Source organism: Strix uralensis, chromosome 37, assembly GCF_047716275.1.
Source record: "Strix uralensis isolate ZFMK-TIS-50842 chromosome 37, bStrUra1, whole genome shotgun sequence".
In the NCBI taxonomy this organism is placed as follows: Eukaryota; Metazoa; Chordata; class Aves; order Strigiformes; family Strigidae; genus Strix; species Strix uralensis.
Genome location: NC_134008.1, coordinates 1,263,246 through 1,289,495, shown reverse-complemented (window position 1 = coordinate 1,289,495; position 26,250 = coordinate 1,263,246). Strand labels below are relative to the sequence as shown.

The 26,250-nt window shown below is 48.9% G+C and overlaps 1 protein-coding gene and 1 long non-coding RNA gene across 2 annotated transcripts in view; both read right to left on the bottom strand.

The window, feature by feature from the left end:
• LOC141937094 (uncharacterized) overlaps nt 1-26,250 on the bottom strand; it is a 786,032-nt gene that overhangs the window by 614,126 nt on the left and 145,656 nt on the right. The window lies entirely within an intron of this gene.
• On the bottom strand, nt 5,095-6,027 carry LOC141937109 (olfactory receptor 14A16-like). Its single transcript, XM_074854530.1, has one exon. It carries the CDS (start codon nt 6,025-6,027, stop codon nt 5,095-5,097), a length of 933 nt encoding a protein of 310 aa, XP_074710631.1.

Sequence of the window (26,250 nt, the reverse complement as noted above, 5' to 3'; positions counted from 1 at the left end):
ATACTCTTCCATCAAGGGTACATCTTCCTTGCTCCATCCTTTCCCCCTGCTCTCTGGGACCTGGGATTCCTGAAGGCCCATCTTGCTAGTAAAGATCGAGGCAAAGGAGGCATTCAGTACCTCAGCCTTTTCCATGTGTGTGTAGGCAGCTCCCCTGTCTCATTGAGCCATGGGCCCGTATTTTCCCTTGTCTTCCTTTTGTCACCTGTGTAGTTACTGAAGCCCTTCTTGTTGTCTTTAACATCCCTGGATAGATTAATTTCCATTTGGGCTTTAGCTTTCCTAACGTCATCCCTGCATGCTTGGACAATGTTTGGTTATTTCTTGCAGGTTATTCACAGTTGTTTCCACCTTCTCTATGCTTCCTTTAGTGTCTGAGTCAGGAGAGGGGAAAATAATGTGGACCAGCTCCTGGGTAAATGGAGGGTCTAAGACCAACTCCAGGAAGGATCCATTGTGGTGTTTTGACCTTGGTTAATTGCCAGGTACCCACCAAGTCTCTCTATCACTTCCCCCTCTTCCCTCTTTTTTTCATAACAGGACAAAAAGGGGAAAGAAAATAAGATAGGAAAAAAACAACCCTCATGGCTAAAAGAAAAGCAGTTTTAATATAAGCAAAATGAAGCAAAGGTCCACGCACAGAAGCAAAAAGAAAACAGATTTATTCTCTACTTCCTATTAACAGGTGATGTCGGGCCTTCTAAGGAAGCAGGGCTCCAATATGCGTAGTGGTTGCCTCAGAGGACCAAGGGTGACCCTGCCCCCTTCCTCCTTTTTCCCAGCTTTATAGTTGAGCAGGCGTCATATGGTCTGGAATATCCCTTTGGTCAGTTCGGGTCAGCTGTCCTGGTTGTGTCCCCTTCCAAGATCTTGTCCACCCCGTGCCACTGCGGGGGGAAATTGTTGGAAAGAGCCTTGGTGCTGTGTAAGCACTACTCAGCAGTAGCCACAACACCAGTGTGCTATCAACACCCTGCCAGCTCCCAACATAAAACACAGCACCATGAGGGCTGCTGTAGGGGAAAACCAATTCTGGCTCAGCCAGACCCGGTACAGTCTCCACCCCTTATTCCATACCATTTACAGCATGCCCAGGTCCCACATAATACTCGTTTATCCATTCCATAAGCTTTCTTCACTCCTCCAGATGTTCAGTGACTTGGCTCCCATCTGCCAAGATGGATGTTCAGGACAGGAGCAGTATGTTTGACTGTTGGACACCAGCACTGGCTAGGTTTGGGTCATCATGTATCTGGTCCACTCTTCATCGTTCCTACTTCCTCCATCACTTCCTGCAACATACAACTCACACCACAGATTATTTCCCCCCCAAGGTTAAATCTCCTGGAGGCACACACTGAGTAGCCCCATCCTCCCACATTACCCACCAAGAACACCCAGGTCCCTGAGCAAAAACAACCCCACAAGTGGGCTTGCCTTTTCCCAAGGGAGGAGCAATCCACACTGCCTTCCCCAGCCATTGCCCTGTGTGTACTACAGGGACCTTATCTCCTCCCACAGTATGAAGGGGTTTGGTTTGGGCAGGACCAGGACGGTTAACAGATCCTCTGGTGTTAATTAGCCAAGTGGCTTCTGCTAAATTTATATGCCAGTGCTTCCATCCCCCATTGTCCAATGCTCTCAACATAGTCTTCAACAGTCCATTGTATCTTTCAATCTTTCCAGATTCTTGTGGGTAATAAGGGATGTGATACACCCACTCAATACCATGTTTCTTTGCCCAGGAGTTTATAAGATTATTTTGAAAATGTGTCCCATTGTCTGATTCAATTCTTTCAGGAGTACCACGTTGCCATAGAATTTGCCTTTCAAGACCTAAGATGGTATTTCGGGCAGTGACATGATTTACAGGGTATGTTTCGAGCCAACCAGTAGGCCCAGACAATGAAGGAACCAAGTGATTTCAATTTCTATGAGGATGAATTACAGCGGAGGAGGTTGAAGACTCACTGTCAACTGCAAGAGATGCATGTACGAGCAAGAGTGGACAGACACCCAAACAACGGTTGGTTAAAACAAGGGGAGACAAATCCCAGGTGGAGTCCACATGGCATGGGAATGCACCAGGAGAAACTCAGAAACTCCTTGCTGTCCATGAACACCGGGAATGTATTTCAGTCACAGGTGGCATTCAGCTTCCCTGATTCCCAAAACCTACAAGTAGGAGTTTCAGGGTGCAGACATGGCCTTTGGGGGTGTGAAAGCTGGATGCAGTGAGGTGCAGGGGTAATGTAGAGCTGTCTGAGGCATTGCCTCCCAGGCTCCCCTTGCAGTCAGTGGAGTGGAAGAGACCTTCACCTGACTTCTCTCAGCTGGTCACATAAAACACTGGAGGATCTGTGCCCCATAAAGATGTGCTCTGTCATCGGCTGATCAGATATCAGATGGGACATCAGAGGATAATAAGATCATTGACACTCAACGTAGAGCTTGGGAAGTCTTTGGGAAAACCCTCCGCTCAAAGCAGGCTCAGGTATATGGTGAGACTTGACTTCTTAGGGCTTGATCCATTTGGGTCTTGAATACCTGCATGGATAGAGGACTTCAGAATCTCTCAGGGGGACCAACGCTTGTTCCAATGCTTGGCTAGCCTCATGGTGAAAAAGGGGAGGCCTCCCTGGCTGTGCAGTGCCCCTCAGCCATCCTTTCTCCAGGCTGAAGAAGCCTGTCAGTAGGAGCCCTTTCCCTGAGCAGAGGCCTGGGAGACCTTTTCAGGAAAGACTAAAGCAAAGGCAGCGTTGAGTCACTCATCCCCATCTGTCTCTGCTGCTGTGAAACCCCCTCCCCATTCAACAGCAACTCACACTGTCAGCCCCTCTCCCCAGGCCAGCACAAACGTTCTGGCCAGGTGAATGAAGAGCTTGCCCTGAATTGGTGCCTGCACAAAGAGTTTTCTCTTTTTCATGGATTCCTCCCTGCAAGCACAGAAACGCTCCCTTGTTCTTCTCCAGTGACATCCCTGCTCCCCAGAGAGCTTTTCCCCACATAAATATGTCTGTACTGGCCTGCCCAGCTGTTCCTGGTTTTCTCCCCATGCTCCCTGCAGGGCCCCAAGCTGGCAGTGCTGCTCTGCAGAGCAAGGGGTCTGTGGTGCCCTGTGGACATGGGGTGACCCTCCACTGGCCATGCTGGTGGGGCTGTGGAACAGAGCTACCCAGACAGGCTTCACTGCTGTTGAGGCCCTTTCCATCTTTCCTGGATGGCTCAAGGGCCAAAGATGGTGATGGGCAGGACTATGGGTTATCTCCAATGGCACAGAAGGCAAGGGAGGGCTGCACTAGATCCAGCCCATGTGCTTCTCAAGAGAGTGTCCTGAACCACTCTCCAGTCTTGTGGCCCTTTGCCTGCTGGCTCCTCACAACCTCTCCTGGCATTGCAGGGCCCTCGTTAGCCCATGGTGTCCTCAGGTTCACATTTTCCTCCAGGAGATTCCACCTTGGATGGTCACTCACTTTATGAGGTGCCACTCACTGCCCCCCCAGACTCACACACTGTCCCTGGAGATCCCCTCAGCTCTCCTGGCAGATCCTGATTCCTCTCCAGGATGGCATCTGCCATCAGCCCCATTGCAGGTGGGGCAGTGCCAGGCAGGTAAATCAAAGACCAGTTGCTGTCTGCATGGACATGTGCAACCAAGAAGGGAGGTCTCTGTCCAGCCCTTGGTCCCTAACAGATCCCCCTGGGATATGGTGGTGCTGGCATGGAGGCCAGCTCTGACCCTGTGGTTCACATGACCTGCTCCTGCCTGCAGCCACAGGTGATACAGGGAAATGACCACCTGCTTTACAACTTATTTACTTATAACAACTTATAATGATTTCTGAATATTGCTTAATAGTTGATTTCTGCTTTATTACTTAATAATCCTGCTTGCCTTGATTGTTCTTTGGAAATTTACCAGACACTACTGTGTTCGTCAAGGATTAAGCTTGTCAGGAACTGGCATTTGTCATAACAAAGAAAACTAAGCAGTTAAGAGATATGTCCTTGTGAAGCAGATGTGTTCTAACAAGTTAGTCTTTGCAGAGTACAGATAGCCAAATACGGACAGTACAAGATAGTGTGCTAACGCTTTTAGATAAGATGGGGGACTAAACAAGTTAAGACCACTCTTGCTGTTTAAGAAACTATTTAGGAGAATCTGTGCATGCTCCGTGGAATGGGGTAAAAAGTACATGGTGAGGAAGACTGTGAGCCTTCCTCTGAAAGACCCCCGAAGATGACCACCAGAAGGCAATACGCAGGCACAAAGATGACATAAACATTTCTAGAACTGCTGACACAAGCTTTTTGAACTAACTCCATGTTACTTATGCATATGTATGTTTGTATAGTGCGACTCTATGAATATGTGTATCTACACTGTATAAACTCCTGGTAAAATGTGCTCTTGGCGTGCAAGCTTTGTGGAGAAATCTCCTTTGCACCCCGGCACCAGAATAAACATACCTGCTTTATAACTCTTCGGAAGTTGTAGAGTTTGTTTCCACGCATCACAGGTGTGCCACTGTGGACACAGTGGGACTGTCAAAAGCTACACAAGAGCTTGGGGGTGACACAAATGCAAGGGCACAGCAGGACAGTGTGAATGTGAGCAGAGACCAGCACTGAAAAGGCCACATCCTGCTGCTGTCCTTGGCCGTGGCTGAAGTGAAACAACAGCCCCAGCTCACAGGCAGCAGAGAGGCAGTGCCCGCCAAGGCAGCGAGGGGCAGCCCCGAGGGGTGCTGAGGCTGCTCCTCCATGGGACAGCTGGGCCCTTGGCTCCTGAATCCCTTCTGCCTGCTGGGACTGGGCCCCCAGCTCCAGTGCAGAGGTGAAGAGATAGACGTAGAGGCAAAGGCTTATGTTATGGTTTCTTTAGATATGCAAGGAGCCTGGTTCTTTCTGTACATTAGGCTTAAAAACCAGAAAAAAATGGTTCTAAGCTTAAGAAGAATTTGTATGAATAATAAAAAATTACAATAAATATTATGTTTAACAAACAATTAAATCCAAAGGAAAAAAAGAACACACATTAGGCTGTGATTTTACTGAATTCCTGGGAGTTATATGAGGATTGTGGACACATTATTAATGCTGGAATAATGTGTATTCATATATTTTCCTCAGGGCATCTTTGATCTCTTTGTTCCTCATGCTGTAGATGAGAGGGTTCACTGCTGGAGGCACCACCGAGTACAGAAATGAGACCACCAGGTCCAGGGTTGCGGAAGAGATGGAGGGGGGCTTCAGGTAGGCAAACATGCCAGTGTTGATAAAGAGGGAGACCACAGCCAGGTGAGGGAGGCATGTGGAAAAGGCTTTGTGCCGTCCCTGCTCAGAGGGAATCTTCAGCACAGCCCTGAAGATCTGCACATAGGACACCACAATGAAAACAAAACATCCCAAAGCTAAACAGACACTAACCACAAGAAGCCCAACTTCCCTGAGGTAGGTGTGTGAGCAGGAGAGCTTGAGGATCTGGGGGATTTCACAGAAGAACTGGTCCACAGCATTGCCCTTGCAGAATGGTAGTGAAAATGTGTTGGCCGTGTGCAGCACAGCATAGAGAAACCCAGTGCCCCAGGCAGCTGCTGCCATGTGGACACAAGCTCTACTGCCCAGGAGGGTCCCATAGTGCAGAGGTTTGTAGATGGCAACGTAGCGGTCATAGGCCATGACAGTGAGAAGGAAATACTCTGCTGAGATAAAGAAGAGAAAGAAAAAGACTTGTGCAGCACATTCATAGTAGGAGATGTCCCTGGTGTTCCAAAGGGAATTGTGCATGGCTTTGGGGAGAGTGGTGGAGATGGAGCCCAGGTCAAGGAGGGAGAGGCTGAGGAGGAAGAAGTACATGGGGGTGTGCAGGTGGTGGTCACAGGCGATGGCGGTGATGATGAGGCTGTTGCCCAGGAGCGCAGCCACGTAGATGCCCAGGAAAAGCCAGAACTGCAAAAGCTGTAGCTCCCGTGTGTATGCAAATGGCAGGAGGAGGAACTCAGTTACAAAGCTTCTGTTGGACATTTGCTTCCTCTGGGCATGGGGCCTGTTCAAGGAGAAAAATGCAGTTCAGGGTTGGGACTGATTTTACTGTGCAAAATTTGTTCCATTTGTGACAGAACCCACACTCCCCCAGCCCCTGTCCCTCCAGAAAGACATTCATGCAGATCCTGGGCTGGAGCTCTGGTGTTTGCTGGCTGAGGGGGCAGTGGGGAGCAAGGGATTCTGCTGTGGGCTCTGCAGGAGTCAGTCCTGCGGTGCCCCAACAGGCAGAGAGGAACCCGCAGTGATCACTGTTTAACTCCACTCCTGAAACTCAAGAGATTTCAGCCTTGTCCCTCCCAGTGCCCCCGGCTGCAGAGCAGAGCTGTGGGGCTTTGTTCTTCTTGCTTTTGCTCCTGTTGCCCTGTCCTACCTAAGGAGTGCCTTCTGAAGGCAGACAGCCTGGACATTTCTGTTGCGCTACAAGTGCTCCGTGGAGAGTGCGGGGGTGCAAACGGGCAGAGCCTTAGTGCAGAGTGAGGAGAGCCAGGCTGTCCATCAGACTTGCTCTCAGCTGCCCTGGGCTTGCACCTCTGGAATCTGGAGGAGGGTCACCCCCAGCTGCTCCCTTGACAGGAAATTGGATGCTGCTGAGAGCAGAGGAGTCCAGTTGAAATCTTCTCAGTAAAGATCTCTGAGCTTTTTGGTTCCCTGAAGATAGGGTGTCTTGGAAAAAGAGCCAGCTTTATCCCCAGCCCATGGGCAGCATTGCCCAGAGACCCAGAGGCTAGAAGGGGGCTTGGGCACCTTGCTCCTATGGACACATCTGCATGGCAGGACCTGCAGGGCCAGTTGCTGAGCTGCAGCTGAAAGCCCCATCCCCAGAGAGTCTGAAAACAGGAGCAGCAGCAGCAGGGGCAGGTGCAAACCAAGGAGAAATGCCCCAATGCTTCTGCCAATGGAGGCAAGGCCAGGGAGGGACTGATGGGCACTGGGGAGAGTCTCCTCTGCTGCAGCTCTGGCTGCAGAGGACGCAGCTCCTTCACTGGACCTGGGACCTGGAGGACAGAGGCTCTGCTGGGTGGGGGAGGAGGCTAGGGAGACTTCTTGGGTTAAAAGCACCTTCACTGCAGGGCTACTAGGGAACTGCCCAAATATCACCCCCACGCTGAAACGTTGCTGTCAGCCTGTTTCTTTAACTCCCTGCCAATGCCTCTGGTGCCTGCAGCTGTCCCTGCCCAGAGCCGTTTCTCTTTCCCCTTATCTCCATCCTGTCAGTGCTCACAGCCCCCATCCCACCCACTGTGTGCTCAGCTCTGCCCTGCAGACCCCTCCTGGCAGCAGGGACCTGCACAGAGGCATCTCTGTGTGTGCTGGGGCTCAGGAGAGGCTCAGAAAAGTGCTAACAAGAACTGACGTCTTAGTGCCTGCTCCAGAATGGAGAAATAAATTCCCATCTCTCACTGCCCACTCAACAAAACAAAAGGATGCTTACCGTGTTAAGTCCTGTGAAGATTTCGCCTCCTCTGAGCTCTCAGGATACTCCTGCTTCCATCTGCCTTTCCCCTCTCTCTGCCCGGCTCCTCTGCCCTCAGTGCCTGCAGGCAGTGCCCTCAGCCCTGCTGCACTTTGCAGAGGAGCTGCTCCTGGGCAGAGCTGTCTCTCTGCAGTGCTGCCCACTTGCCCTGAGCTCCCTCTGTCCCAGGAGCCCGGCCCAGCTCTGCAGCATAGGACCAGCCCAAGGCATTTTAATGACCCCTCAGGTGGGTTTGGTGCTGAATTTATGAACCCGCCACACTGAGAAGCTGCTGAAGAAACCTCTGAGGAAGTCAAAGTTAGATTCAAACTCCAAATTTTCTTGTGGCTTTAATGGGTCCCACTGAGGGACACTGTTGACAAAGCCTCCCCAGGCTCCAGTTAGAGCAGAAATGTGAAGGCAGAGATGGCAGGTAGGGAAAAGCAAATGAAAGGTGGCTCTGATGCTGAGGAAACCTGGATGTGTTTCTGTTACGGAGGCTTCCAAATGAGCAACCCACCACCAATTTTAAAAAAATAAATAAATTTATTTTGTAATGAAACAACCAACCATCTCTCCGTAAATTACAGATTCGAATGTCCACAAGAGGAGAACAGAATAACTTTCTGGGGTTTAACAGCAACCCAAAACAATTTACAAAGCCCCACTCCCTAGGGGTTTAACGGCAACCCCAAATGCAAAACAAAACTTCACTACCTAGGGTTTAACGACAACCCAAAACGCTCTATCACTCACCTGATAAGTGAGGGCTCTCAACCTCGAGGACCTGCTCAGGGTAGCGTCCCGACCCAAGGCACCTCGAGGAGTTTCCTTGGGCAGCGTCCCAACCCAAGGGGACAGTCCTTGACCGCAGCGTGCTGCTCCAGGGGGATGAGCTCAAAAACATGGGATTGCAGGGAGAGAGGTGTGTGTGTGTGTCAGTGTGTGTGTAAATGGCAGGAAGAAGATGAGGAGGTGGGAGTGTGTCATCCTGAGGTGAAATAGGTTGAGTTTTGATTTTGATGAAGCAGAAGAAGGAGAATGTGCAGTTCAGTGCTGGGACATGGGGCTAAATAGAGGATTCAAGTGAGGCTGGGTGCTTGATACAAGGAAATTATCACCTGCTTTGCAACTTATTTATTTATAGCAACTTATAATGATCTCTGAATATTGCTTAATAATCCTGCTTGCCCTGACTGTTCTGCGGAATTTTACCAAGTACTAGTGTGTTCATCAAAGCAAAGCAGTTTTCTGTGGAAACTTACCAAGAATTACCATGTTTGGCAAAAACAAGAGACATGTCCTTGGAAAGCAGATGAGTTCTAGCAAGTTTATGGATAGATAGACATATATGGGCAGTAGAAATTAATAGACTGGTGCTTTTATATAAGATAGAGGTGGTAAACCAGTGGGAACTCCTCTTGTTATTCAAGAAATTGGCTAAGAGAATCTGCGCATGATCCAAGGCAAAGTACAAGGTGAGGAGGACTGTGAGCCTTCCTCCCAAAGACTCCCGAAGACGACCACCAGGAGGCAATGGGCAGGTGCAAAGAGAACATAAACTGCTGACCCCAGCCTCTAGAACTAACCCAGCCTTACTTATGCATATGGATATTTGTGTTATGTAATCTGATGAATATGTATATCCACACTCTATAAGTTTTTGGTAAAATGTGCGGTAGGTGTGCAAACTTTGTAGAGAAATCGCTGGAGTAAATATAGCTGCTTTATAAGTCTCTCTGAGTTGTAGAGTCTGTTTCTGCGAATCACCCCCCACCCCTAGCAGCACTCTTCCTAATCAACACAGGAGGCTGGTGGCCGCCTTTGCCAGAAGCATGCACTGCTGGCTTGTGTTCGGCTTGTCCACCTGGGCCACAAGGTCCTTCCTCACAAAGCTGCTTCCCAGTCACTCAGACACCAACCAGTACATGGGTTTATTCCTCCCCAGGGGAAGGACTCTGCATTTCTCTTGGTCGACCTCTGTGAGGTTCCTCTCAGCCCAGTTCACCAGCCTGTCAAGGTCCCTCTCAATGGCAATGACACTACCTGGTGCATTCACCACTCCTCCCTGATTTTGGGTCATCCTTAAGCTTCTAGAGGGTGCACTCAGTCCCATCATCTAGGTCACAGAATTAATACGTTAAACACTGTTGGACCCACTATTGACTCCTGGGACACACCACTAGCAACTGGCCTATAGATGGACTTTGTGCCATCACTCTGGGTTCAGCCACTAAGCCAGTTCTAAATGCACATCCTTTTTCACTTATCTAGCCCAAACTTGTCAGTTTGTCTAGTATGATGCTATCGCAGAAGTACTGACTGTCTCCCCTGGATCCTCCTTCTTGCCTTTCTTCGACATGGGGCTGACATTTCTTTCTTACAGACCTCAGGAATCTCTCCTGATCCCCAGGACCTTTCAAAAACAATAATTTCATTGCAATGAAATCAGCTAGGTTCCTCAGCCCTCATGGGTGAATCCTGTCAGGTCCCAATCACTGGTTCATGTCCGGTTTGTCTAAATGTTCTCTAATTTAACATACCTCCTGCAAGGGTAAGTCTTCCTTACTCTGGATTTTCCCCCTGTTCACAGGTCCTGGGGTTCCTGAAGGCTGCTCTTACCACCAAGTCCCTCAGTCTTTTCCTTGTCCTGTTTCACCAGGACCCCTGCCCCACTCAGCAGAGTCCCAGATTTTCCCCAGCCTTCCTTCTGCTGTTGCTGTGCTTCTAGAATCATTTCTTGCTGTCCTTCAACTCCCTTCCCAGATTCAACCCCAGATGGGCTCTGGCTTTCCTAGCCCCATGTCTCAATGCTTGGGTAGTTATGATTGCTGCCCTGGAGAAATATTCTTAACAGCTTGTGCCCTGCTGTGTTTCCCCTCTGGCAGAGATCAGGGGGTTTCAAGTCCCCATGAGGAGCCGGGCCTGTGAACATCTGAAGAAGGCCTCATCTGCTTCTTTCCAAATCATGCTGATTGTCTATAGCAGATACTCACTACAGCGTAGCCCATGTGGCTCTGCCCACTAATCCATTGCTTCTCAGCTGATGCATCACCTCTTCCCAGGCAGAGCTCCATGCATTCCCACTGCTCTCTCATGTGCAGGGCAGCTCCCCTTCCTCGCCTTTTCAGCCTGTCCTTCTAAAATGCCAGCATCCATCCATCGCAGCACTGCAGTGGTGTCAGCAATGCCCCACATCTTTGTTATCCAAATGAGACTAGAGCTCTGTAACTGCGCACAGATATCTAATTCCTCTCGTTTGCTCTCCACACTGTGACAATTACTGTGCAAGCTCTGAGAAGAGGTGTCCAGCCATGCTGATCTCCCAGAAAGGGCAGGAGAGCATTTCCATCGGCTGTCCTGGGGGCATCTCCTTCTTTATGTGCATATGTTTGAGGTGTTTCCTCCTAAGCTCTCTTTTGTTTATTACCATGTCCCTTCTGATCTCATCATAGAAGACCCTTTCTTTGAAAGCCTGTCCACCACTTCCTCATGTGATTATTGACTATTCTTTCCTTTCATTCACCCTTTCAGTTTAAAGTCTTCTTTCCAGGTTGCCCAGCCTATTAGCAAGGATAGTTTTGTCCCACTTCATCAGGTGAATCCCATCTCTGCCTCAGGGAGGGTCTCAAGGTCATAGAAACCCATTACCAACACCAGTTGCACAACAATTTTCTACCTGCAGTGTCTGTTCCCTTCTCAAACCTTTTCCCCTCACCAACAGGACTGAGAAGAAGATAACCTGTGCTCCAAAGCCTTTGAACATTGTGTTCAGAGTCATGTCATCATGCTTGACACTTTCCAGGTGTCCTGGGGCAGTATCAGTGGTGCTCATGTGGAAGAGCAGCTGGGGTAACATTCCAAGGGTTGGACAAGCTTCAGCAGCCTCTCAGCAATGCACCCTTGGATGTAGGAGAACTGACAGGGCTCCTTGGAACCTGCTAGAACAGCAAAGGCAGAAATGATGGAGAGACATCAGTAAAGGAGAGGAGATGCTGGTGTGAGAGAGAGGTGGGGTAGTTGCGTTGGTGTCTACAGCCTGGTGAGGAACAGACAGAAATGCAAGACACTGTAGGACAGCTTGTGGTGGAGACAGCCATGTGTTCTAAGAAGAAATATCTCTGTGCATAATTTCTATTAATTCATCAGTTCTTGAAAACAGTGACATTTCCAGAGTATAGCCTAAAAGAGAAAGATTTACATACTTAATAAATTATTTTTTAGATTTTGTTTTTGAAATTTTCTTCAGTTTTCACCTTCCAGATCAAGAAATATCTACATTCTCCAATTTTAACTGATTCTGCATGTGCCCTGATGGAGTCTGGACAAGCATGCAGGAAAAGCAAGCTCAGGGAGGTCACACACTCTATGGCCAACCTTTGTCACTATGTCCCCACCAGTGAGGTCTCTCTTTCTGAGCCCCCTCAGCTTTTTCAGATCCAGTCTTTCTGTCTGTAGCTGAAGGTTGTAGCTTTTTTGCACCAATTCTCACCTGCTCTATTTGGAGAACTGGCTGCACACACACTCACAGGAAGTTGTTAATGTGAACAAAGAATAGTAAAGGAAACCATAGTTCAACAGAAAAAAAAAAAGTCTTTAGCTACACAGTGGTCTGAATGCAGGACACAGATAAGGCAATCAACAAAACTGGTCATGCCTCTGTAAAAACATATTCAACAAAGGGCAAAAAACATGAAACATGTAGAGGTGGAGGGAACAAATACACTGGGAAACCATGGAGGCAACACCACGCTTGGAGAAAGAGGAGGCGCTCCATGGTGGAGCAGATGTTCCCTGCAGCTCAAGGAGGATGAAAGAGCAGAGAAAAACTGTTATGTACTGGTTGTGACTCCCAATCCCAAATGCCCCTGCACTGCTCAGGATGGTGGAGTGAAGGAATGAAGCTGAGCCTGGGGCAGGGAGGAGGAAAGGTGTTGTTTTAATGTTGGTCGTTTTTTCCCCATTACCTGAATTCATAAGTAAATCTGGTCTAATTGACAACAAATTGAGTTACTTTCCCCAAAGTCAAGTGTTCCCCGCAGTGGGAACTGGGAAATGATCTCCCTGTCCTTGTCCACACCCAGCAGCTTTCTCATTCCCATTCTTCCTATTTTCTCCCCCATCCGGCTGAGGTGGGAGAGGGAGTGAGCGAGCAGCTGGGTGGCAGTTTGGTGATTAGCCACGGTCAACCCAGCACAGCAATGAGATGCCTTGGCTGGTGCATGAGGGGAGAGAAGGGAAGGTGTTTAACTGTTACCAAAAATGGTATAAAGAACTTATCAACAGCAATATGATGTAGATAAGCAGACACTCCTTTATTAGCAGTGCTGGGTGCGTAGGGGAATCGCCTCACCAACAACGCACACCTAATTCGTATAACATGCTGATTATATAGGATATAATGATACATATTAATTAAGTGCTCATACATAAACATGTTAATTCCTGTAAATCATTTTAATATCCACACTTGTTTCTGGTTATGCGCACTGGAGTCCTGAAATGAGTCTGGGATGTAATAAGAGATGGTGGTCCATGGGTCGGTGGTTGCGATCTCCCCCTGTCGGAATTACCTTTTCCATAGTTTCTTCATAACTTGGCCGACATAGGCAGGTTGTTACAGTTCATTTTCTCTAATTTCTATTAATCTTACCTTTTGATATGCAAAACAATAAAGTATTATTTGAAGATTAATGATTATTGAGCTATGTGCCCCATGCGGTCTTGGTCTGAGACTTTACAGGTAAGCTCATAGAAGCATAGCTGGTTACATGGTTACACAGTGTTCCATAGTTACTTAAAACAATATAAAATTATTCCCTAAGTTTTATAAAACTAATATTCTTATAAAATTCTATTTGATTAATTAGTTATGATCTTTTTTATCATTAACAACCAAATCAACTTAAATCAATAACAAATCAATGACAATCAGTAACATAACCTCCGTATTAACAATTCTTTTCACGCTGCATCCCGTCACATCCTGATAGGCGTGAGTGAGGTGGACTGGAAACGGGGTGAATGGCTGGATCCAGAAGGCCATGGCCAAGAGCACAAAGTCCCCTTGGGAGCAGGGCACCAGTGGTGAACCCCAGGGGCCAATGCTGAGTCCAGTCCTGTTTAACAGGTGGGTTTGCTGATGGGAATGGGAAGGGATCGGATGAGATGGGAAGCTCGAGGGGGCTTGTGACTTCAGGGTGTGACTGTGAGTGTATATCGACAGAGTTTGGGGCAGGGGGTACTTTAGGGGTGCTTGGGATCTCTGCTTGACAAAAAATTTTTGCCTTTGGTCTAAAGCCATCCCCACTGTGGAAAGTGGCCTTCAGAGGAGGTAAGGTGGACTTCATATACAGCAGAGGAGTGTATTTTGGTTTTGATTGAACCGTGCCTTCTGTTGATTTAGCATTCTGGCAATTAAACATCCTCTGTGTCCACGTGAAGGTCATTTTCCAAGTACAGCAGGTGGGAGTTGGTGTCAATGGCCTGAAGGATGCAGCTACAGACAATTGTGGTGAAAGCTCAGATTTGAACAAAGCTGCTGTACGTCCAAGGGAACTGATAAGAGAAATGTGGAGTTGGAGGTAGGGACAAAGATTGCCCCCAGAGTGTCTGACATAGAGGGTCTTGGCTTCCTGACATGTTCAGACTCTATCAGGAGATGCTCAGGATCAATATCCATTGGAGTTTGCTGATGTCACTTAATGTGTGAGCAGAAAAATACGGAGTAGTGGAAAAAGAAGAAATTGTTTCTTACTGACATTTACTACTGAAAACTTTTCACTTTGACTGCAAGACTGAAACCTCTCAAATCAACCACTTCAGAAGTGAGGAGTTAAGTTCTGCCCAGAGACTTGGCTTGTCAGGGGGATTTGTGTGTTAATGAGCCCTCTGGTGCCAAGTTCCTGAACTGCAGGTCCAGAAAAGGGATTGAAGTGGCCTCTGGAGAAGGGAAAGTCAGCAGCAAACCTCCAAGTCTCTGAGGGTGTCAGTGATCCCCAGAGAGGGCCATGACTGAAGAGGCCAGGGAGGGAATGAGGAGACAAGTTTCCTGTCCCTGGGGGCTGGGGAAGCAGGAAGTCAGAGGCACTGCTTACAGGTTGAAAATCAAATGTTCAGGTGACTGTGAAAGGCCTTGATGTGTTTCATCAACAGGATATTCAAGCCGTGATGCCCATCCCCTGGGAACGGGGATCCTTTCTCTCCTGGGATGCTCAGGGCTCTTCCTGGGGTCAGTGAGATGCAGGGGGGTGTGATGCTGATGCAGGACAGGGGTAGGGCTCCCCCCAGGCTCTGTGGAGGGTGGGGGATGAGGCAACAAAGTGCTGTGGCTGTAGGAACTGGTGTCCTCTCAGGGTTCTCTTTGGAAGTGACAGCAGCCATGGTTGAAAGGACAAGGACTTCAGTTGTGTTGGGGGGTCCCCACCTCAACCCAGGGGCCATCCCTGTGATAGACAGTAAACTGTTTGTTCATCAAATTCCACTGAAGATACTGGGAGCTCGTGACATGTTATTCCATAAACTATGTTGGCCTAAGCTTAATCTTAACTATTACACTGTGTAACGACTAACTGACTGTAAGTGCTTATCTAAGTTGAAATGCTGAAGCAAGGACTTCTACTAGGCAAAAGACTGAAAAGAGGGAGAAAGGGAAGAAGGACAAAGGGGAGAAAGACAAAGGGGAGAAGAAAAAAAAAAAAAAAAAAAGGGGGTAGTGTCTATATTCTGTAAGATATAAACAAAGACTTTGTGAACCACTCTCAGGAAAGCAGGAAATACGAGAAGCTGGTGACGTGAAGAAGACCCGGATAGAGCGACCCCCTAGCTGCAAAGTGCGCAGACGCAGGATACACCTCTCAGAGAGACCCGATAACAGAAGGCGGAGGATATAAAAAAGACGGACCCTCGGGAAGTGAATGCGCGCCGTTGGTGGAGCAGGGACTCCCCGGCCGCCCAGCGCTGTTTTGCTTATTGCCGCTTGCTAAAATAAATAATTGAAATCTAATTTGTCCTAACTTACATCATTTTGGCAAGATAGTCTATAACAATCCCCACCACAGGCTGTCCCAAACTTTCCTATGCCTGTGCTTGTTTCTCTGCAGATTTTAACCACCACCCCTGCTTCCCACCCTACTCTGACCCCATGCTGTCCCAACATTTACTCATGACTCTGTCCTCACTATTTCTTCAAACACAAAGCTGTCATTTTCTGTGGTCTGACAATGCCTGTGAGATCCTCATAACCTGTGCAGACTCTTCCAAAGGCCTGATAATGCTCCACAGTTGCTAAAGATGTCCCAGTCCCCAGCCTCACTTGAATCCTCTATTTAGCCCCGTGTCCCAGCACTGAACCGCACATCCTCCTTATTCTGCTCCATCAAAATCATAACTCAACCTATTTCACCTCAGGATGACACACTCCGCCCCCTCCCCCCCCCCCCCCCCCCCGCATCTTCTTCCTACCTTTTACACACACACTGCCACACACACACACACACACACATCTCACTCCCTGCACTCCCATGTGTTCCACAAACCCTTCTGCTTCCCCTGCAGTGATGGCACCTCAGCGCAGGAGGTTTGTGCATCCTCCAGGCTGATGGATGTTTCCTGAGGTCCATCGAAGTGTGGGGAGCAAAGGAAGAAATGAGAGGTGTGTCAGCCTCCCCATCAGCCCCAGGGCTGAGGGCCAGCCATGGCATGAGGAGATGAAGGCCAGTGTCTCCCTGTTTCCCCTGCTCCTGTCTCCAGGGCATCCTTATTGTCCACTCCCAGCAAGCCCCTCTGTGCCAGCCCCTCTCCCAGGAAAAGATTCCTGTCCCAGAGGCTCCTCAGGCTTCTCCAGCAATAGAGAAACTTGCCTTGAGCTGGTCATTGAGAAATGTTTCCCTTGGTCATTTATTTACTGCTGGCAGCACTGAGTTTCTTTTTTGTTCTTCTTGGGGATTTTCCCTGCCCCTAGTGAGCCTTCCATCAGGGAAGAGTGTCCATGGGACCTTACCTGAAGGAAGAAATGTTTTAGGATAATAGTGCTGAAACAGTGGTACAAGTTGCCCAAAGCAGTTCCAGGATGGGGCATCAACAACTTCTCTGGGCAACCTCTGTCAGTGCCTCACCACATGCAGTCTAAAGAGTTTCTTCCTCATCTCTAATCTAAATCTATCCTATTTCAGCTTAAAACCGTTACACCTCATCCTATCCTTACACTCCCTGATGAAGAGTCCTTCCCCAGCTTACCTGTAGGCACACTTTAAGCACTGGAATGTCTCCCCAGAGCCTTCTCTTCACCAAGCTGCACAACCCCAACTCTCTCAGCCTGTCCTCACAGGAGAGGTGCTCCAGCTCCCAATCATCCTTGTGGCCAAGGGAGTGGATGGGGAGAGATGGGCAAACACACCACAAATTGTGATGTTGATTGTGAGGCCACTCCTGTTACAGGACCTTGATTGGCCAGCAGCTGGCCCCAGCAATTTGGGGACAAGACATTCATCACAAAAGCACTCATCCCAGAAGAGACAAGACAGGGACAGAGGAAGGGGAGAGACAGGCCAAGGGGAGCTGGCTGGAATGGGGAAGGTTATGAAGTCAATTCCACTGCAGCAACCTGCCTGGCCCTCAGGAGACATGCTGGCCAGCAGGTATTCTGAGGTCATCCAGTGCATCAGAGAACCCACCCAACAGAAATTACATCCTTGGGGAGGGGAGGGAGTGAGGCAAGGTGGAAGAAGACCACCTGGGTTCTGATTCTAGGGGCACCTCTGTTATTCTGACCTGACCAACCGTGGAAGACAGAAAGGCAGGCAGGGTCATAGATACCCTGTTCAGGATTAGCCCTGAGATGGGTGAAAATTCTTTTCCTTATCTCCAGGTTGAACATCCCCTCTTTCACCCAACACTCATCTTCCATCCTCGGAACATGCACCATGGTGCAGACCCTAGTTCTCTATTCTTTATGGCCTCCCCTTAGGTGCTGCCAGGCTGCACTGAGGTCCCCCTCAGACCTCCCTTCTCCAGGCTGAACAAGCCCAGCTCCCTCAGCCTCTCCTCACACGCAAAGTGTTCCAGCCCCATTCACCAAACCCCCTCCAGCTTGCCAACATCATTCCTGTCCTGGGGGTCTGAAATCCAGACGCAGCAATGTGGACAATGCCCTCTCTTGATCTCCTGGCCGCACTCCTGGCCATCAAGCCCTGGGGGCAGCTGGCCTCCCTTGCTGCCAAGGCACACGGCTGCCTCCTGCCCAACCCACCAAGACCTTTCCCACAAGGCTTCTCCCAGCCAGGCAGCCCCCAGCCTGTGCCATTGCCAGGGGGTGTCCTGCAGGGTCACACACTGCCACTTGTCCTTGCTGCATTTCCTGAGCTTCCTGCCAGTAAGTGCTCTCCCGCTCGTTTAGCCCTTTCCCTGAGCACTGAGGCCTGGAGACCTTTTCAGTACAGACTCAGGCAAGGATGGCATTGAGTCCCCCAGCCCCACCTGTGTCTGCTGCTGTTCAATCACCCTCCCCATTCAGCAGCAGCCCTGCATTTTCCTTGTTCATTCTTGGCCTCTAATGAGCCACTGAAGCTCGTTGTTTTGCTCTTGACTTTCTTTGCCACCACTGGCTCCAGGCAAGCTTTGCCTTCCTAAAAGCAATGAAGTCAATCTCTATAAATTTCTCCTTTGTCAACTGTCCTTGCTGTCACCTCCTGGCAGCTGCTTTCTGGCCACTGTCAGAGCCAGCCCTGTCCCTGCACTGACCCAGCCTCCCTGCCCCACACAGGTATTATCATCAAGGGAAGACCCACATTGCAAGGAAAGGTTTCTAGGCCAATCAAAACCATGGTCAGTGGAGAAAGGGAAACAAGGGTGGAGTGTTGGCATGCTATACTTTCTTACTGCAAGATATGTACCTACAATACACAGAGACAAAATGGATCCCTCCAAGAGCTGGTCTTACACCATCCATCTATCCAGAACCTGGCCCCAGGATCCCCTTGTCCCCCTGTTCCCCCACACACAGACAAGCACACACACACACCCCCCTACACACCCCCACACCCCCCTACACACCCCCATGGCTTTCTCTAGCACAGTCACAGAGCCCCTGGGACTGGAAGGCAGCCAGCTTCCACATTCTCTGTGCTGCCTCTTCATGCTTCATTTGAGTCAGGAGCTCCTTTCTCATCCCTGCCAGCCTCCTGACACTTTTGTATGACTTCCTGCATGTCAGCATGGATTGTTCGAGAGCAGGAAGAGATCCTTGACAATCAAACACCTCCCTGCACCCCTCTTCTCTGCAGGGTGGTATCCCATGGGATTCTTCCAATCAAGTCCCTCAGCAGGCCAAAGCCTGATCTCATGAACCCTTGTTCCCTTCTCTCAGGAGCCTCAGCTCTATCTTCTCACCCCTGACTGTTCCATCCCCTGACCACCTCTTCCTTGTTTGTAAGGATGAAGTCCCACAGGGCACCTCACCTCACTGCCTCCTCAGTCACCCTTCTCAGGACAAGCCAACGAGCTCCAAAAGCAGCCTGTGTGGCTTGCACCTTGCTCTGTTGCCCCTTCAGCAGATATGGGGATAGTGTGAGTTCTCCATGAGTGCCAGGGCCTGCAAACATGAGGTTTCTTCCCGTTGTCTGAAGAAGGTCTCATCTACTTCCTCCTGACCAGGAGGTCTGGAGCAGACATCCACCCACCACAGCATTGCCTATGTTGTTCTTCCCTCTCATGTTTACTCCTCAGCTCTCCGCTGACTCCTCGTCCATCTCCAGTCAGAGCTCCATACATTGGTGATGCTCTTTCCTATATAGGACAATTTCTGCTCTGGGTCAAGACCTATTAGTAGCAGATGCCCAAGACCCCACAGTTTCTCCAGGAGGTGGTTTTGTCAACCTTTTTCCTCCAGCAGATACTTGCAGACCCTCTGTTTTCTCTTTTACCCGGTCCAGTCTTACGCTCTCAAAAGTTTTGGGCTCCCAGGACTCTTCTACTCACTGGTTGCTCCATCTTGACATTCACTACTGGTTACACCCACTGACATACACACCAATGTGACATGCGCACACACCAGTCTTGACAGTTCCTGGCCCCCAAAAGAACAGTTGGAAGAGGAACTGACATCATCTATCTGGACTTGTGCAAAGCAGTAGACACTCTTCTACATGACATCCTCGTCTATAAACTGGAAAGACATGTATTTGACAGATGAACCACTCAGTGACAAGGAACTGGCTGAACAGTCTCACTCAAAGAGTTGCAGTCAGTGGCTCACAGTCCAAGTGGAGAGTGCTGATGAGTGGCGTTCCTCAGGGTCAGTGTTGAGACAGGTGCTGTTTAAGATCTTCGTTGGTGACATGCAGAGAGGGATCGAGTGCACCCTCAGAAAGTCCACCGACACTAAGCCGTGCGGTGCTGTTTTGCTGATTAAGGATACCAATTTAACTCAGACACCAGAGTGAAAAGAGTAGGCATGTTTTACTAGTGATAACTAAATAATGTAACAGAATAATACAGAAAACATGCAGTAAGAAAAGGCAGAATAATGCACCTAAAGCAACAAATAGGAAAATACAGGGTAATGCATCAAATCATTACTACCTGAGAGAGAGAATAGTGATTAAGAAAGATACATCAACACTTGCATACTTTACCATCATCCAGATCCGCAGTTGCTGGGGACCCCCAGTTGCAGCGAGGATTTGGAGAGCCTTTCCTGGCAAGTGGGAAGTCCTACGCGATGCATCCATCCGTAGGTGAGGCATCCACAGTGACTGCAAGTGGTCCAGCCTTATATACTAGAGATTGGCAAGCCAGAATAGCTGGCACCTTTGTTTTGAGTGGAAAATTTCTGGTTTCATTCTCCTGTTGGATTCCACACAAAGCTTGGCCAGGGCTCGGGGGGGGAACCAAGGGAGTTTCTAACAAGGCCAAATACGTGGGTTCTCAGCCTTGAACAAGGCTAAACAAGGGAAGTTGGATACATTCTCTTAGCATTTCATCCTCACTACTGATTATATTCTGTCTAAGCTGCATCTTTCACTAGTGAGCTTACATACTTTGTTAATGATTACATACTAGGTTAGCAGCTTCAGCTCTGGGCCTGTTGTTCAGGCTTCAGTACTTCAACACTTTCGCACTTTTTACATCAGCATAAGTGTGTTGTTATAACTTAGTACAATACCTACTGGCACAATGGTTATCAGTTATAAAATATACAGGATTCATCTATAGGTCAACTCTGGCTTGGGCCTGTTGTCCAAACCTTAGCACTTCAGGTGAGACCAACACACTGGAGGGAAGGGATGTGCCATCCAGAGGGACCTGGACAAGCTGGAGAGCTGGGCCTGTGCAAACCTCATGATGTTCAACAAGGCCAAATGCAAGGTCCTGCACATGCGTCGGGGCAATCCCAAGCACAAAGCCAGGCTTGGCAAGGAGTAAATTGAGAGTAACCCTGCAGAGAAGGACTTGGAGTTAATATTGGGTGGAAGACTGACTGTGAGCCAGCAATGTGCAGTTGCAGCCCAGAAAGCCAATCGTGTCCTGGACTGCATCTAGAGCAGTGTGTCCAGCAGGTTGAGGGAGGACTTTCTCCTCCACTAATCTACTAATCTACTAATCTACACCCACTTGCAGTGCTGTGTCCAGCTCTGGGGCCCCCCATATAAGGACATGGACCTGATTGAGTGGGTCTAGAGGAAGCCACAAAGTTATGGGGGGACTGGAGCATCTCCCCTATGAGGACAGGCTGATGGAGTTGAGGTTGTTCAGCTTGGAGAAGAGGCTTCAGGGAGACCTTAGAGCGGCCTCCCAGTACTAAATGGGGCCTACGGGAAAGTTGGAGTTGGACTCTTTATCAAGGAGTGTAGGGATAGGACAAGTGGTTATGAGTTTAAACTGAAAGGAAGTAGATTAAGATTAGTTGTAAGGAAGAAATTTCTTACTGTGAGGGTGGTGAGACACTGTAACAGGTTGCCCAGAGAAGTTGTGGATGTCCCTGCCCTGGAAGTTCTCCAGACAACCTGTTCCAGTGTCTCAGCACCCTCATCATAAAGTATTTCTTCCTTATAACAAACCTAAGCCTACCCTCTTTCAGTTTAAAAATGTTGCCCCTTGTTATGTCACTAAGTCCATAGTAAAAAACCTCACTCTGTCTTTCCTGGACTATGACCACTACATTTTTATCTGCAAACACTTCGGAGAGTGACAAGACATCTCCCAAGATGGTGTTTAGAGGCCTCAAGCACATCACCAGTATAGAAAGGCTGAACGCTCTGGGCTCACTGGTGTGGAGACTCCGGACAGAATAGTAGTAACCTGAGAGTGTTTGAAGAGAGGTTTCAGAGATGGTGGAGCTTTTCTTCATAGTGGAAAACAGTGTGAGAATGAAATAACACCAGAAAGGGCAGCTGGGGAAGTCCAGGCTGTACACAGGGAGAAAAAGTATTCGCTCCAAGGCCAGTGCTGCAGTGTAACAGATCACCCAGAAGGAGTCTGGATCAGTACAAGGCTTTTGGAAGATTTCAAAAACCAAAACCCAACATTTCAAGAAAGAGCCAGGGAGGACAGTGAGATATCTGAGGTGGAAAAGGATTCTGGGGCAGGAGTTAGCAGGGCTTATTGACAGGGCTTTAAACTAGATATGAGGGGGGACAGGGAGATAACTGGGCATGTTAGGAACAAGCTCAAGGGAAGCATGCCAAAGCTTGAACGATGGTGGACTGGTGAGGGCTCTCCCTCTGCCACTTCATTTGAGAGAAGGGAAACATGTCTAGGAACCGTGGAAGCACCTGAGAAGGGTCTGGTAGGGAATGGGGCCCACACTCACAAAAAGGTGTTGGATTCATTAGCTCATCTCAAGTGCATCTATACCAATGCACGCAGTATGAGCAACAAACAGGGGGAGCTTGAAGCCATGATACAGCACAAGAACTATGACAGTAGCTATAACAGAAACGTGGTGGGATGCCTCACACGGCTGGAGTGCCGCAATCAATGGCTACAAGCTCTTCAGGAGGGATAGACAAGGAAGGAGAGGCGGTGGAGTGGCCCTGTAGGTTAGAGAATGCTGTGATAGCTCGGAAATCAGGTATAGTGATAACGGAGTGTTTTGCTGATTAGGGATACCAATTAAACTCAGACACCAGAGTGAAAAGAGCAGGCATATTTTACTAGAAATAACTAAATAATATAACAGAATAATACAGAAAACATACAGTAAGAAAAGACAGAACAGTGCACTTAAACAAATAGGAAAATACAGGGTAATGCATCAAATCATTACTACCTGAGAGAGAGAGAATAGTGATTAGGAAAGATACATCACCACTTGCATACTTTACCATCATCCAGACCCGCAGACGCTGGGCAGCCCTGGTTACAGCGAGGATTTGGAGAGCCTTTCCCGGCAAGTGGGAAATCCTACGCGGTGCGTCCACCCGCAGGTGAGGCTTCCAAAGTCCCTGTGAGTGGGTCCAGCCTTATATACCCAAAAATCAGCAATCCAGTATAGCTGGCACCTTTGTTTTAAGCGGAAATATCTGGTTTCAGTCTCACATTAGATTCCCCCAGAGCCTGGCCAGGGCTCAGGGGAGAAGCTCAGGGAGTTTCCCTGCTTATCTAATTGGATTAGGTGCAAGGTCTCACATCAGGCCACAGCGACAGATGTCGGTCTCCATGACCCTGTTATTTTATCCACACACAAAGAAAGATAAATATACTTTCAAGAGAGCTACATCTTCCATACATATCTCACTAATGATTACATACTGAGATAGCAGCTTCGGCTCAGGGCCTGTTGTTCAGGCTTCAACACTTCCACTTTTTACATCAGAATAGGTGGTTTGTTATAACTTAGTATAATACCTGTTTGCACAATGGTTATCAGTTATAAAATATACAGGATTCATCTATAGGTCAACTCTGGCTTGGGCCTGTTGTCCAAGCCTTAGCACTTCACGGGGTTGAGAGTGTGGATTAGGTTAAGGACCAATAGAGTAGATCTTGCTGTGGGAGTCTACTATAGACCCCCCAATCAAAGCAGTGAGGTGGATGAAACTTTCTATAAACAGTTGGGAGAAACCTCGCAGTCACTTGCCGTTGTTCTTGTGGGGGACTTTAACCTCCCGGGTATCTGCTGGGATCACAACACAGCGGAGAAGGAACAATCCAGGAGGTTCCTGGATTGTGTGGAGGATAACTTCCTCACACAGCTGGTGAGTGAGCTGACCAGGGAAGGTGCCCTCCTGGACCTGCTGCTTGTGAACAGGGAAGAGCTTGTGGGGGAAGTAAAGGTTGGAGGCCGTCTGGGGTGCAGTGATCATGAGATGCTTGAGTTTTCAATCCTGGGAGAAACAAGGAGAGGGGTTAGTAAAACTGCCACCTTAGACTTCCGGAGGGCAAACTTTGACCTGTTCAAAAGACTGATTAACAAAATCCCTTGGGAGGCTGTCTTGAAGGATATGAGAGTCCAGGAAGGCTGGACATACTTCAAGAGCGAAGTCTTAAAGGTACAGGAGCAGGCTGTTCCCGTGTGCCGAAAAACAAGCAGGCGGGGAAGGAGACTGGCCTGGATAAACAGGGACCTTTGTCTGGATCTCAAGAACAAAAGGAGAATCTATTGCCTTTGGAAGAGGGGCCAGGCCTCTCATGAAGACTATAAAGATGTAGTGAAGCTATGCAGGGAGAACATTAGGAGAGCCAAAGCGCAGCTAGAGCTCAACTTGGCTATGGCTGTTAAGGATAATAAAAAATCTTTCTATAAATTCGTTAAGAGCAAGAGGAGGATTAGAGAAAATCTCCCTCCTTTACTGGATGCAGAGGGAAACATGGTAACTAAGGATGAGGAAAAGGCTGAGGTGCTCAACGCCTACTTTGCCTCAGTCTTTAGCCCTGGAACTGGCTGTTCCCTGGACACCCAGCCTCATGAGCTGGGAGATGGGGAGGGGAAGCAGATTGAGGTCAGCACAGTTGAAGAGGAGGTGGTCAGAGACCTGTTACACCACTTGGATGCACACAAGTCTGTGGGACCAGATGGGTTACACCCAAGGGTGCTGAAAGAGTTGTCAGATGTACTTGCCAAGCCGCTTTCCATGATTTACCTGAAATCATGGCTAACTGGGGAGGTCCCATTGGACTGGAGGGTGGCAAATGTGACACCCATCTACAAGAAAGGCAGAAAGGAAGATCCAGGAAACTATAGACCTATCAATCTGACCTCGGTCCCAGGGAAGGTCATGGAGCAGGTCATCTCGAGTGCCATAAAAAGTCATATAATGGACAACCAGATGATCCGGCGCAGACTAGGGCACAGCGATCATGAAATAACAGAGTTCTCTATTCTTAGAGAGGCCAGGAGAGGGGGAAGCAGAACTGACATCTAGGACTTCCAAAGGGCTGACTTTGTCTTGTTTGGGCACCTGCTTGACAGGATCCCTTGGGAGTCAGTCCTGAAGGGTATAGGGGTCCAGGAAGGCTGGGCACTCTTTAAGAAGAAAGTCTTAATGGCTCAGGAACAGGCAGTCCCCAGGTGCTCTAAGAGAAGCTGGCTGCAGAGAAGACCACCCTGGCTGAACAGGGAGCTTTGGCAGGAACTCAGGGAGAAAAGGAAAGTTTACAGCCTTTGGAGGAAGGGACTAGCCACTCAGAGTGATTACAAAGAGGCTGTGAGGCTATGCAGGGCAGAAATCAGGAGGTCTAAAGCCCAGCCGGAAATTAATCTGGCTTCAGCAATCAAGGACAACAAGAAATGTTTCTATAAGTATGTCAGTAGCAAAAGAAAGACCAGGGAGAGTCTCCATCCCCTGCTAGATGCAGGAGGAAACATGGTAACAAGTGATGAGAAGGCTGAGGTGCTTAATGCCTTCTTTGCCTCAGTCTTTAATAACAAGACCAGTTGTACTGAGGGAATCCAGCCTCCTCAGCCAGAGGACGGACACTGGGAGAATGACCCCCCCGCAATCCAGGAGACAGTCAGTGACCTACTGCATCACATAGACACACACAAGTCTATGGGACCGGATGGGATACACCCGAGGGTGCTGAAGGAGCTGGCTGGGGTGCTCACCAGGCCGCTTTCCATCATTTCCCAGCAGTCCTGGCTGACCGGGGAGGTCCCGACAGGTTGGAAACTGGCCAATGTGACGCCCATCTATAAGAAGGGTCGGAAGGATGATCCGGGAAATTACAGGCCTGTCAGCTTGACTTCGGTACCCGGGAAGCTGATGGAGCAGCTCATCCTGAGTACCATCACACAACACATGCGGGACAACCAGATGATCAGGCCCAGTCAGCATGGATTTATGAAAGGCAGGTCCTGCCTGACAAACTTGATCTCCTTCTACGACAGGGCGACCTGCTTATTGGATGAGGGAAAGGCTGTAGATGTTGCTTACCTTGATTTCAGTAAGGCCTTTGACACCGTTTCCCACAGCATTCTCCTGGCAAAACTCGTTGCTCGTGGCTTGGATGATCGCACACTTTGCTGGGTGAAAAACTGGCTGATGGCCGGGCCCAAAGAGTTGTGGGGAACGGAGTTAAATCCAGTTGGCGGCCGGTCACGAGTGGTGTCCCCCAGGGCTCGGTTTTGGGGCCACTCCTGTTTAACATCTTTATTGATGATCTGGACGAGGGGATCGAGTGCACCCTCAGTAAGTTTGCAGATGACACCAAGTTGGGTGGGAGTGTTGATCTGCTCGAGGGTAGGGAGGCTCTGCAGAGAGATCTGGACAGGCTGGAGCGATGGGCTGAGGCCAACTGGAGGAGTTTCA

Excerpts from the sequence above, each read along its gene's own strand:
- LOC141937109 (XM_074854530.1), bottom strand. The coding sequence starts at position 6,027 with ATGTCCAACAGAAGCTTTGTAACTGAGTTCCTCCTCCTGCCATTTGCA.